The 14,468-nt window shown below is 45.2% G+C and overlaps 1 protein-coding gene across 1 annotated transcript in view; it reads left to right on the forward strand.

The window, feature by feature from the left end:
• The first annotated feature begins 4,555 nt into the window (after positions 1-4,555).
• The window catches only part of BTNL9 (butyrophilin like 9), a 28,974-nt gene continuing 19,061 nt past the window's right edge, over positions 4,556-14,468 (forward strand). The window contains exons 1-2 of the mRNA XM_056130833.1: positions 4,556-4,650; positions 8,251-8,384. Coding sequence (XP_055986808.1) covers positions 8,261-8,384 — 124 coding nt within the window. The 5' untranslated portion in view covers positions 4,556-4,650; positions 8,251-8,260. The remainder of the gene's footprint in view (positions 4,651-8,250; positions 8,385-14,468) is intronic.

The raw sequence follows: 14,468 nt of genomic DNA on the forward strand, positions 1-14,468 counted from the left end.
CTCATTTGCCAAGGCATTGATAATTAGATGGGCTGGACACGTAATGAGATTTAGAGACAATTACTGGGCTAGAGCCATTACCGACTGGCCGACTGGATTCCATGGGATGTCAAAAGATCGCGTGGGCGCCCACCTACGAGATGGTCAGACTTATGAACGGTTTGAGGCTCTTCATGTTCCTAGAACGAACAGATGCCATTGGGCTACGCTAGCATGCAACAGGGATGAATGAAGATGTTACTGGCACCCGCTCAAGCAAATCAATGAGTAACGGGATATCAAGTGATCAAGTTTTTATAATAGTTCTTTGAACTTGACTATTTCACTTTTTATTGTTTTTCCATTGATTTGCAGAAAGACATTCATTTCAGAAGAATAGCCTTACACCTAAATAAATATATATTAGATATTTCATCTACTTTAGGATAACATTGTTTTGTCCTTCCTGCATAGCCTCAGGTAGCTTAGGTTTATTGGGTTACTCCCATCGCAGTGCTTCCATTCCTCTGTGTTTTTTGTAACTTCTTTGTGCTCTGTTGACTTGTAAATATTGTTTTTCTCTTCTCCTTAAGTCCTTTGCATAGTTTATTCAGAGCAATGTCCTTTTTGTATGGACACAAGAAGACAGTAAATGCTATGCTTTTGTAAAGTTTATTGACTCTCAGTGATATTTTCCTCCTGGGCATCTGTTCTCTCACCTAAGCCCCAGATGCCCTTACTTCCACCAAAGGCAGGGTCCCGATGAGGGACTAGATGGAAGCAGGGTAAGTGGTAAACTATATACTACCCTGGCATTGAAATGGGCCTGGCCAAAGTGCATAATGCTTAACTAGAAGTTAAGAGCTTGGTCACGGACAAATGCTGTCATGATCCAAAAAAGTAATAACTAGATTCTGACCCTGCTAGGTTAGGAAAATTTAATCTGGACTGAGCTCTGTAGTCTGAGTCTGTGGCAAGATGTTCCCAGGAGAGCTGCCTCAATGTATCTCTTACTCTGTCCATACAAAAATAAATAGTATTAAGATGTTGATAGAATTACTGGACTGAGGAAAGGAGAAAAACACCTTAAGAGGTATTTTGCCCCTGGATAGTCAGGAAGGGTTTTGGAATACCCCAGGTGGTGTTTCCACCCTTGAGCCAGGCAGTCAGGAAGGGCTTCGTATGTTGATTTTGCTACCAGACTGGGTGTGGTGTCCAGAGTGTGGGGCAGTTAGAGAGAAGAGGAGTGGGAGAGAGAAAGGAGTTGGAGAGAGAGGGAACAGGGCAGCAAGATGGAGTGCGAAAAGACTAGCAAGGGGGACAGAGGGAGAAGAATGTAGAAGAAGAATACAGGAGCAGGCACATGGAGAGAGAGAGAGAGAGCCCAGGCTGTGAGATGGAGTGCAAAGAGTTGAGCAGGGGAGACAGAAGGAGATATGAATGAGGGGCAGTGTGAGACAAGAATGGAGGGGGGCTCAGAGAGACTGGAACAGGCAAGTGGGGAGAATGGAATAAATGGCAGCTGATCAACCAGCTTGGCCCTTATTTCCTTCTCTATCTGCACCATGGCCCAGACCCCCCCTACCCCCCCACCCTCAACTGCAGGCATCAAGTGGGAGAGCCATCAGACCTTACCTTGCAGCCCAGAGTTTATACAATCTACTACCAGGGCTTCAGTACCACTCACTGCTACCAAATTGACACCCTCTACCCATGCCTCCTAATCCCAACACCCATTTCCTCTAATGAGCACCACATATTGTAAATATTGGAGTTATTTTTGTTTAATTTAATCCATTTGTCTGCTTTGCTGCTTTATATTGCATGTGTGATGGAAATTGCTAGCAATTATCTTTATCTGACGGACTTCACTTCGCACACTCTCTCATGTTCCACCCTAGGACATCTTTAAGCTTGCTGTGTACTGAGGGTCATCCTCAGTGCTCCATATTTCACTGACATGCCTTTGTCTGCACACCTAGGGGCCTATTACCTACACAAAACCCTTCCCATGCATTAGGCTGTTCTAGGCATGGCTCTTTACCACAATAAAGGCAATTAGGTTGGCAACTTCAACCTCCATCCAGCATCAGTTTCAGAGAGTGAAACAAACCTCATTGAGCTCACAGACTGACCATTTATTCATACAACACTACTCGCCTGCTCTGCTCCCAAAACATGAGCTATTGTTTAAGTTGACAGAGACATTAAGGACAGTTAGTGAGCACATCAAAATATAAGGAGTACGGACAAGAACGACAGCACAGTGGATAGCACACTTTTTTTTTTCCCCTTTATTTTATTTTATTTTTTTTAAAGTTGTAGATTTACAATTTTTTGTGCTTTGGTTTCAATTATACAATGATCAGATACCCATCCCTCCACCAGTGCCCATTTTCCACCACCATGGATAATATCCCTCCCACCCCCATCCCCCCATCCCCCCTGTCTCTGTGGCAGGGCAATCCCCTGTGTTCTCTCTCTCCTTTTGGGTGTTGTGGTCTGCAAAAGAGGCATTGAGTGGCAAACATGTTCAGTCCATAGTCTACTTTCGACATGCATCTCCCCTCCTGGGAGGATCCTCCAAACATCCTTTATTTGGTGCTCCCTTCTCTATCTGGACAGCCCTTTCCTCTAGGATACCCGGCTGGCCTCTAAGTTATGGAGTAATCCTCCTGGTGCTGATCTCAGCTATTCTTGGGTATTAATCTCATACTTTGTTACTTTATATCCCCCAGATGAATGCAATCTTTCTATGTCTATCCCTCTCTTTCTGACTCATTTCGCTTAGCATGATACTTTCCATATTGTACCACTTGTATGTAAATTTCATGACTTCATCTTTTCTAAGAGCTACATAGTACTCCATTGTGTAGATGTACCAAAGTTTCTTTAACCAGTCATCTGTTCTTGGGCATTCAGGTTTCTTCCAGTTTCTGGCTATTGTAAAGAGTGCTGCAATGAACAACAAAGTAGCACACTTTCTTTGCAGGCATTTGACCTGGTTTTGAGATCCCCAGCATCCCATATGGTCCACCGAGCACCACTAGGAGTAATTCCTGAGTGAAGAACCAGGAGTAACCCCTGAGCATTTAGTAATGAGTACTAGAAGAGAAGAGCCTGGGATAGTTCATAGTAAATCAGCAGGCACCCTTAAAGTATAAAGTCATGACAGTTTTCTATTCTATTTTTGCCAACTGCTACCTTCTACATCTAAAAGACCCTAGATTGTTTTATTCTACTATTTACTAGCATTTTTGCATATTCTATTTTGGTTTGGGTTTTGTTTTTGGACCATACCTGCTGGTGCTGAGTGGGGGATGTAGGAATTGACTCCTGGTCCCATGCTCAGGAATTACTCCAGGCAATTCTTGGGGACCATGTGGGATGCTAGGGATGAAACCCAGGTTGGCCAAGTGCAAGGCAAATGCCCTACCTGCTGTACTAACACTCTGGCTGAATTTTTGCATATTCTAAAAGGCCAGGGGACTATCCCAACCTTGGGGGTTTTGTTAAGAGAAAAGATTTCCCATATCTAGGTGTCCCTAGGGCTGGAGCGATAGCACAGCGGTAGGGCGTTCGCCTTACAAGCGGCCAACATGGCCGACCCGAGTTCGATTCCTCCGCCCCTCTCGGAGAGCCCGGCAAGCTACCGAGAGTATTCGATATGCCAAACACAGTAACAACAAAGTCTCCAATGGAGACGTTACTGGGCCCGCTCGAGCAAATCGACGATCAACGGGAGGGCCTTTACTTTTACTTTACTTTTAGGTGTCCCTAAGGGCACCCTGCATGTGCTTGAGTTACCCTTTTTCCTAGATCTGATACATCCCCTGGAAAGGACATTAATCTGGGGTGCAACAGCCAAATGTTTTGCACCTGAATACACACCATTTCTCTTGCACTTGTACTTGAGTGGTCCTGTGACTTATGGCAATGGGAGTGAGTAGGTTCATATGGGCAGACTCAAGTGAAATAGGATTATTTTATAACCTTCATTCTATAAAAGAAACCCCAACTGAGCACCTTTTGAATATCTAAGCTGCAAATGAACAACCCTTGCAGAGTCTATTTATGGTTACCTACTCACACTATCTTCCTGCTTGCCTGCTCTGGACCTTCAGGAAAACAGCTGGTGAAAAGTTAGGCACAGCTCTTATCTAACCATTAGCTCTTCCAGTCTCTGTGACTTTCACTGAAACCAAAAGAGAAGGGTTAGCTTGGCCATCCTATCCCTCTGCAACCCCAAAGTCTGAGGCAGCCAAGGGGAGCATATTCTCTCTGCCCTCAGGTTCTGCAGCTCCTGGTGTCTACCAAGTTCATAGCTACCTTTCCCCCCACTTCTAAGAACCCTGGAGGGACATTTTATTCCATGGAAATTCAATTCACAATTTTCTCACAGGGGCAGGATGTGACATAGACTTCCTCGTTTTGTTCTATCCATCTTGGTATTTTTAGCAAAGGGCAGAGCAAATATTCATCTCAAGGTAGAAGGTAGGTGGGTAATCTGTCACAAATCAGCTGGTCCTCTCAACTCAGTGGCCAGTTCAGATCTAGAGGATCTCAGGATCTGGGACCAGGACACTATCACTTCACAACCATCTCCTTTACGGGAGCACTGAGATCTCCAGGACTCTGATATTTGGGGGATCCTTTGCTGCAACCTGCCAGGTATGTGGCTCACTTACTTTGTAAAAAGGGGGAAAAATAAGAAAATGTTGGTGGGAGCTTTTGGAGTTAACCTTGTTAATCTTAGCAGTTGAGCCTGGTTAAAATATGATTTCTCCAATAGAAGCAAAGAGAAATGTTCCTTCTACAAGTTCATCGGAGAAGGTAGTGCTCTAATCCATCTGTTCCTTTCCCCCTCAAACTATTTCAAGCTTTGCTGGACATCCCATGTAGTTCACCTCCCTTGGAAATCAGGGGCGGAAATACTCTTGTGGAAGTCTTGAAGTCAAATTAAAGAAAATCTGTGAGTGTTCATTGACAGTTTTGAGGAGTGTTGCATTTTTTAAGAGCTCAGGGTGTGGAAGATGGAGAAGTACAGTGATATGACCTCCAGTGGTAGGTTAGGAAGATTTAGGAGAAACGCAAAGCACAGCTTGGTTGGACACCCCAAGTTCATGAGGTAAGAAGAGCCAAAACTAGTCCTCCTTAAACAGACTCTATAGCTACAGGATTGGAAATCACAGAGAATAGCAGGTGTCTTATGGGGACTGAGACTCCACAACAGAAAATTTTAATACGAATGGAGTGAGTTCAGGGGAAAAAAAGAAGGGAAGAGAAAGGGCTTCCACTGGGTGGAGGGTGATGCATTTTCAGCATGAGTGTGTGGACAACTGTGATTCCTCTCCTACATGACTTCAGGAGGGAGCATCCTAGATAACCCGAAGAAAGCAGGGAGAATTGGATTCCATATGGCTGTCCACTGGATAAAGTTTAGAGCAGAGCTGTAAATTGTTAACCAAGTGGACCCTTTTCAGCTCCATCCATGCCTTACTGTTTAATCATCCCTCCCCTCACTGGGTCCTTCACCCTCTCGGTAACTCCAGTACATCAAATCTATAATCTATCCCCACCAGAAACAGAACCTAAAATTCATTTGCACTGGTATGAATAGATCAATGAAAAAGTGTTTCTCCTCACAGGGGAGCTTCTGCTTCAAAAAGGAGCCCTAACCATGCATAGTGAGGTCAGAAAGGGCAAACCTTAGTAAGGTATCCTAAAGGACAGAAAGAAGAACTCAGTCCTTTTCATTCTCTTCAAAAAAAAATCACTATCACTTTCCTCCCACTGAAGACTGCCAAGGCTGTGGGAATGAAGGGACCCAGGACAGACTCCTCCTACTGAGAATTTGCTATTGACATACCTGAAGGATATTTTTGTTTGATCATGTTCTTAGTTTTGTTAGCTGTGAGGTTTCTAGATTTTTGTGTATTGATTGGTTGATCAGTTTATCAGTTAGTTGGTTAGATATTTGACTTGGTAGCTTGGTTGGTAAGTAGGTAAATTGGTTGTTTGGTTGATTGTTTGGTTAGTCAGTAGTTCAGTTGGTTGATTAGTTAATTAGGTAGGTAGTTATGTGAGTGGGTAGGTTGTTTGGTAAGTAGGTTGGTTTGTTTTTTGTCAATTGGTGATTCAGTTGTTCTGTTGGTTGATTGGTTAATTAGATGAGTAAGTAGATAGGTAAGTAAGTTTGTTGGTTGAGAAGTAGATGGTTGATTGGTCAATTTGTTGATAGGTAGAAAGTTAGGTTGACTTCACCTGACATCCAGAGATTCAGATTTGATCTTTACTGCATATGAGGTGGTTTCAGATATGACACTAAGTCAGTGACCAGGCAGTCTTAAGAGGGATTGGGATGTAGGGGACAGGAGGACTGAGAGGAGACTCTATCCTGACAGGGCACAGTTGGTGAGAAAACTGTATTCAGAGAAGCATAGGGCCTGAGAATAATCCCCACTTCACACTCTCTAATATTGGAGGAGGAAAAGTTATTTAGTCTCCTTGTGTCTCAGTTTCCCATTAGTAAAAAGAAAAATAACACTCCAGCATAACTATGTTTGGTAGATAGCAAGTGTTCAGTGTGTGTTTATGTGTGTGTGTATGTGTATGCATATTTACACATTGACAACTTCCTTCCCTATCTAGCAGTTTCTGCTACAGAAATCATACTGTTACATCACAATCAATATCCACAAATCTTCCACAAATTCCAAGGTCTGGAGTCTACTGAGTCTGTAGTCCCAAGAAGGTGACAGCATCCCTTACCCAATATGTGCCACCTCTGCGAACTACCCACAACTCCCACTGTGGAGCCTATATAGCACCTTATCACTGCCTCAAAAGAATTCAAGTTACCACCCACACTGGTCTTGACTAATTCCCCAGAAGCGTAGGAACAGCTGAAGAGTTCACCTGAGGACTTGGCATGAACGAAAAGGTTCCCTGTTGACTGGAGTTGGCAGGCAGCTGCCAGGCACACATCCCACTTCTGAGAGATAAAAACTCTTTGTTTATCCTTTTCTATGCACCTGATGTTCCAGGCCAAGGGGAAGAGAGAGCAAGGTGGGGCGAGGAGAACCGAAATGCATCTGCAAGTCCTTATAGATTTCCCGTTGTTGGGAAAAGTTACCAAGTCCTTGATGGGCCCACACAATGCATGACTCTATTTTGGGTTGCAAACAATACCGAATTCAGAAGGGACTTCCTTTGGGACCCTTGACCCTAATAGCTCTAAGTCCTAGCAAAACTATTGACACCTTTAGTAGGGACATTTATAAAGTTAGAACAGCTGTCACATAAAACTGGGGTTTTAACAAATGAAGGCTCTATATTGAAATAACTAGAAAAAAATCAAGCAGGCCAGAGCAACAGTACAGTGGGAAGGCTGCAACTTTGCATGCAGATGACCCAGGTTCATTCCCCCACATTCCATGTGGTGCCCCACGCCCACCAGGAGTGATCCCTGAGCACAGAGACAGGAGTAAGCCTGTTAGGGTCTGATATCCGAAAGACCCCACAAAGCAATGAGTTTTGTAGTATAAAGTTTTATTAGGCACAAATCAAGCAAGCATTGAGTTTAGAAAACTGAGAAAGCTCAGAAAGCTCAGAAAGCTGACCGGTCAGGGCCGTCCCCTCTAGTAGGAGAGTGACCCTCTCCTTTGTTCTCGCACCCTTTTTACCCCTGATTTCTGCAAGTTTCCCAATTCTTGGTGGTCTAGCTAACTTCCTGGTTACCTTTTACTTGACTGGCTGCCTCCAGTTGGTTTGTCTTGGGCAAGTGCCTTGTCAAATTCCTATTGGTTTTTACCATCTAGGGGTTCATGTCTCATCTCTCTCCAAGGACTGACCGACTGCAGGATTCCACATCCTGTTGTGCATCAGGGTTTTTAGCTAACTCTGTAATCCTGAGCTCGAGGCAATCGATGAATAACAGGATGATTTGTGATTTGTGATTTGTGTAATCCTGAGATATGGCTCTAGGCCATGGTCATGGCTGTACAAATTTCACACTAAGCAAGCTTTGGGTACAGAATGATTGCTACTTAGAAATGGTGGTGCTTATGCTATGCTGAATAATACCTATCTTATTTGGGCAATTGAGGAGTGCCCAACAAGCCCTGAACACCACTTTTGGTGTTGAAAAATACCCCCAAAAATCAAGTTTATAGATAGACCAATAATAATCATGGCACCCACATAACTCAGCAATGATGGGCTGAGTTCTAACTCCCTACATCACTCTAACATCTCCCTATTTCCCTCCAGGTGCCTCTCCATGGAAGACATGGACTGCCCACTCTCCCTGGACTCTTTCTGGAGAATTCCTCTGCCTAGCAGACTCTACTTCCTCAAACTCCTTTTCAGCTTTCTTCTCCTCCATCTCGGGGAGTCCAACTCAGGTAGTACATCTGATCCATTGCCCAGAAAGTCAAGATGAGAGAGGACACATCCTCTTATGTCCACCCTGCCTGCCAGATGTTCCCAAGATATGGGAACAAGATATTGTTATCTCACCCAGTCTATCTAGGCTCCATCCAGTCCCAAAGCACCATTCTACCATCTACCTCTTACTATACTAAATATACTTTCCAGAACCCCACAGCCCCTTGTTCTGGCAGAGATAGCAGGAGGGTACCAGGGAATTCATAGATGGGATGAAAAAATAGCAGGAAGATAAAGGGCTAGCAAGGGATTTCCATGGTAAATTCAAAATTCAATTCAAAATTCAAAAGTTTACCAACTTACTGAGTCTGTGCTCGTGATGTCGGTGGGCCCCACATGTGGCTTATGTGAGACAGGAAAGAGAGAGACAGGTCGTTTTCTCCCAAGCCTCCCCTGCCATTCAGGACACAGAGTTTCGGGGTTCTTGTCTTGCCTCACACAAAAGAATTTCAGAAGTAGACGAGCAGTGAAATAAAACAGATTTTATTTGGAGGTTTTTAAAGGGGAGGAGAGAGAGGAAGTGAGAGAGAAAATGACGTACTCAAGGGGAAAGGGGAACACAGGCTTCTCCACGGCCGAGAGAGCCCCTGCTTGGCATGAGCCAAAGCCTTGACAGTCCCACCAGGTGACCGTCAAGCCACACCTGATGTCTGCTTGGTCTTTTTTTTTTTTTAATGTAGGAGTACTGCTATTTATTCAGCCACTGATTAGCTGATTGAATTGGGCATGAACTCCACCTTACCTTTTTATCATAATTCTATTTATTTATATATTTTTTTCTTCTTACATTTATCTATTGAATAACTGTGGGAAAAGTTACAAAGCTTTCAGGTTTAAGTCTCAGTCATACAATGATCAAACACCTTTCCCCTCACCAGTACTCATTTTTCACCACCAAGAACCCCAATATACCCCCTCACACCCTTCCCAATGCCTGTGAGGCAGAAGATTTCTACTTAACTCTTCTCTACATTGATTACATTCATTATTTCGACAAAAGAGGCACCATTATTGTTCAGAATTTCCCCCTCAACAATCAGAATTGCTGAAAAGGCATTGTGAAATACTTTGTTTTTTATAGTTGGTTATGAGAATCATATAATGATTTTAGATTTCTGCAAAGAACCAGTTAATTACGAGATTGGTTTCTGTGCGTCTGGTGTTATGGCTGTGCAAAGGAGCCACTTGTGGGGGGCAACTCATAGACCTCGGTAGGGCATGAAGGACAAGCCGGTACCACCCCCTTCCCATGAGACTGCAGTTGCCCCATCACCGCTGGCTCATACCTGGCTTTCCAATAAGCTCTGAGGCAGGGGCCACCTTGCTGCTGGGGTGGGGGGGGGGGGGGAAGGCGGAAGGGAGCAACACTCTTTCCCTCCCAGGGAGGCATGGTGCCATAGTTTAACGCATGGTCCATTCACTTTTCTGCCGCAAGTTGCCAGGTTCTGGATTAAGTTATTTTGCCTCTGGAGCCATAGCCGTGCCGGAAAGCCACTCGTGGGGGGAAACTCGTGACCTTGGTAGGGCATGAAGGATGAGCCGGTACCGTCCCACTTCCCATGAGACTGCAGTTGCCTCGTCACCGCTGGCCATACCTGGCTTTCCAATAAGCTCTGAGGTGGCAGCCGCCTTGTATGCGGTCCGGATGCATTTCTGCCCAAAGCCACTGGGTTTCGAGATTTGTTTCTCAGTCTTTGGGATCATGGCTGTTAAGCAGCTTGATCAGGACCCAGAGAGGCCTTTTGTAGGCACCAACTCGGGGTCTTGTTGGGATGGGGAGGAGAGGCCCGGTTCCACCCCCACCTGGTGAGGTCCCACGTGTCTCATCAGTACAGGCCCAAACCTGACTGCCCAGTGGCCTCTGGAGGATGGTGGTCACTGGGCGGCCAGGGGGAACAGGCCAAGGCACAAAACCTATTCTCACCTGAAGTGGCCCAGCGCCAATAACCTATTGCAGGAACAGGATGCATTTCTGCCAAAAGGCTTTGGTTTCCGAGATTCCTTTCTTAGTCTCTGGGATCATGGCCATTAAGCAGTTCGATCAGGAACCAGAGAGGCTATGCCTCCAATTATATAGCTGGGCCGGAGGTGGTTTGTGGGTTTGTCTCCCACATATCTAACTTTTGGCCGTTTACTTTCTTGGTAAACTTAGCCCCAAGTTTTTGGGGTCTGGCCAAAGGCACAGCAACAATTTAGGGGTATCTGAAAGTCTGACGGTGCCATCAGGCTGCTGATGCACTCGCCTCACAGGTACAGATTGACCTTCTGGTGGCACCATACTCCCCGCTTGGTCTTCTTGGCACAGGAGTTGATGCCCACCACCAGATTTCTCAGGGATCCACGGACTCAGGCTGGGAGAGGAATTGCTCTTTGCAGGAAAGTCAGACAGTCCTAGGCCATACCCAGGGTTATCCGTTTTTTTTCTTGCTTTGCAGAAAAGAATTTCAGGAGTAAACAAGCAGTGAAGTAAAACATATTTTATTGGGAGGTTTTTGAAAGTGAGGAATGAGAGAAGGTGAGCGAGAGAGTAACACACTCAAGAGAGAACCTGGGCTTCTCCAAGGGCAGAGAGATCCCTTATTCACATCTCAGCATTTGTTAGGAAAGTAAACATCTTAAGAGGGGAGATGTGGGTGGAGCCACATGTATTTAGCCACGAGGTCACAAGCAGCACATGGGTTCAGGCAGCATACATGTGCCCTCCCTTTGTTCAAGGTGGCTTTACAAGTGCCCCACGTGGGTTTTTCTAGCCAGATAACAGTCTGTTGTTAGGATTGTTGCTAAGCCGGTGGAGTTGGGATTAGTCTTCTTTGAAACTCCTTTTCTTATTCCTGCTGGATCTTCTCTTGGTGAGTGGGTGGGTCCAGCCTTCTCTGCTCTCCAGGCTAGCTGAGAGTTAATCAGATTAAAGGAAGAAACAGAGTTCTCCAATAATTTCCTTAAACCTCTTTCTTTAGGAAGGGGTCCAGTCTTCTTAGGGTCTGCTACTGGAGAAGGTCTTATCAGATCTTGCTTTCTGTATCCACAAGGTGGGTCAGACTTAGGACTGGTGGCTTTATTAAGTAAGACCCTCTCGTTGATCATCGATTTGCTCGAGCGGGCCCAGTAACGTCTCCATTGGAGACTTTGTTGTTACTGTGTCTGGCATATCGAATACTCTCGGTAGCTTGACGGGCTCTCCGAGAGGGGTGGAGGAATCAACTCGGGTCGGCCATGTTGGCTGCGTGCAAGGCAGACGCCCTACCCGCTGTGCTATCGCTCCAGCCTTACTGCCCCAAAATTTCACTGCCATGATGTGTAGGGTCAGTGGGCTTCCCGAGTCTACCTGCCTACATCACTTGAACCTAACCAGTTGGGAAATACTTTTTTTGTTGTTGCTGTGGGAACTACTCACAATAGTTATTGGCAGGAGCACCAGAGTCACACCAGTGCCTAGACTGAACCCAGGATTTCTTACACGCTCTACCCTTTGAATCTCTTCTGCCAAAAGTGGTCAGCTCTTGGGTTTTGTTTTCTTTTTTTGTGTCACACTCAGTGGTGTCAATTATCATACCTGGGCCTCTTGCATGCAAAGCATATGCTCCAGCCCTTGAGTCATCTCCCTGGCCCTAGTGAAAAATATACTTTTGTTGGCTCTGCACTCAGGAACTACACCTGGTGGTGCTCATGGGACCATATGGGGTATCAGAGATCAAACCTGGTTTGACTGCGTGCATGGCCAGCATCTTACCTACCCTACCCTGTGCTATCTCTCTGGGCTCCTAAGTTGACTTTTTATACACTTCTCCCAAACTGCCCTTCTCCTGGTTAATTCCTAGTGTGGTTGCCAAGGGAGTTTAGCACAACTGATGGTCTTCCTTTGATATATTCTCCCCCTGGCTTAGTTGGTGTGCTGGAGTCTCGCACGGTGTCCAGTCCCATCTTCTCTCAGGAAGCCTCCTGCACTAGGCCTGGAATTCTTTGTCTCAGCGGGTTTCCAGGCTCCTGATAATGGTCCTTTGTGTCAAAGGACTCCCTGCCTTCAGGCTGGTTCAAGTTTCAGATGCTGTTTTCTCCAAAATACACATTATAGCACCACCTCCCCCCCCCCCCCACATCTTCCTGCCTGAAACACAGGAAAGCCAAAAAGAAGAGGGAGAACTTGTGAGATTGAAGTCAGTGGGCCCCCATGGGTGGCTTAATGTGAGTGGGGACGAAAGAGATGGTCACTTTCTCTCCTGATCTGCCTCTGTCACCCCAGGATCATCTGGGAATGCTAGGACTGATAAAGTATGAGATGGCATGGATTCCCAGTCCCACTAGCCCCACAAGGTGGCTGTCAAGCCACACCTGATGTCTGCTTGTTCTTCTCAGCACAGGAGTTGATCCCTACCACCCAATCTCTCGGAAAGTCATGGATTCAGGCTGGAGCGAGGAATTGCTCTGCGTAGGAAAAGGAAGTCAGTCCTAGGCCTTACCCAGGATTTCCTGATCCTTGTCTTTTCTCATAGAAAGGAATTTCAGGAGGAGATAAGCAGTGAAGTAAAAACAGAATTTATGTGTAGTGTTTTAGGAAGGGGAAGGAGGAGAGAAAGTGAGAGAAAGGAAGTAAAACATTTAAGAGGGAATATGGGCTTCTCTAAAGTTGGAGAGAGCTTCAGTACACATCTCAAGAGGGGAAATGCAGGCACCATATGTGCTTGGGTGTCACATGTACTCCACAACATGGGCACAAGCAGCACATGGGCTCAAGCAGCATATGTGCATACTTCCTTTATTCAAGATGGCTTTTATAGGGTTTCTCCAATCTGCCTTACATGGGCCTTCTAACTAGGTAAAAGCTTGTTGCTAGGGTGGATGCTGAGGGAGATAGAGTTAAGATGGTCTTCTTTGAAACATCTTTTCTTGACCTTTGATGGGTGGGTCCAGCCTTCTGTCATTTGGGCTAGCTTCAGGTAACAGTCTCATCAGGTCTTGGTTACTGTAGCCATAAGTGGGTCCTGACAGCCATAGGTTTCAGTGGTTTTACTACTCCCAGGAATTCCATTGCCATGGAGAGGTGGGGGAGGATTCTCTAATCTACCTGCCTACATCCAGGTGACCATGTATTGGTATGGGAACAGCGAATCATATGGAAACGGTAAAAATATAGCTCTTGGGAGAAAGAGTCACATGGGGACACAACATTGACGAGAATAAGAGATTCTTATATGTAGGGAGTGGTGACCGTGGGTCTCTGTTGATCCACACTACCCAGGAACTTAAATATTTTCAAGAATGAAAATATTGAGGAATAAAGATGATTAGGCTCAGAGTTGGAAAGTAGAAAAGTTTATTGTAAAGTAGACAAGAAAGGAAAGAGAACTCCCCTTGTGGGAAGGAACTTAGTATAGAACTAAGTTAATTATGGCTCTTTTTGTGAAATTTTTTATAGGAAAACTGGGTTTTTGTGCTACAAAGAAAGCAGGGAAGATAAAGATAGGGTTTGTGGCTAGGCCCTTTGAATGAACATTTGGCTCTTTGCACTTCTTATCAATTGACAAGAATGTCACAGAGGATGCAAGAATCCAATAGAGCTTTACCTGACCACTTGCCTTAGCTATTCCATTTGTTGAGCCTAAGTTCTGGGACAGTTGGACAACTGTTAACTCCCTATTTATCAGAAAGAGCCCAGGAATTTGCAGAAAATCAAAAATATAGGATGGAGCATTAAAAAATGGGACCACTTACAGCAGCTAACAAGGTAAATTAGGCTTCCTCTTTCACTTATAAATCAAAATCTCCCAGAAAGGATTCAATCTTTAGAGTCTGGAGCGATAGTACAGTGGTGTTTGCCTTGCACACGGCCGACCCAGGTTCAATTCCCAACATCCCATATGGTCCCCTGAGCGTTGCCAGGAGTAATTACTGAGTGCAAAGCCAGGAGTAACCCCTGTGCATCACCGGGTGTGACCCAAAAAGAAAAAAAAAGATTCAATCTTTAATTAAAAAGCCTCATGAAACAAGGAATCCCCAGAGATTAAATCTCCTTGTGAGGGGCTGGAGCGATAGCACAGCGGGTA

Source organism: Sorex fumeus, unplaced genomic scaffold (assembly GCF_029834395.1).
Source record: "Sorex fumeus unplaced genomic scaffold, SorFum_2.1 ptg000081l, whole genome shotgun sequence".
NCBI lineage: Eukaryota > Metazoa > Chordata > Mammalia > Eulipotyphla > Soricidae > Sorex > Sorex fumeus.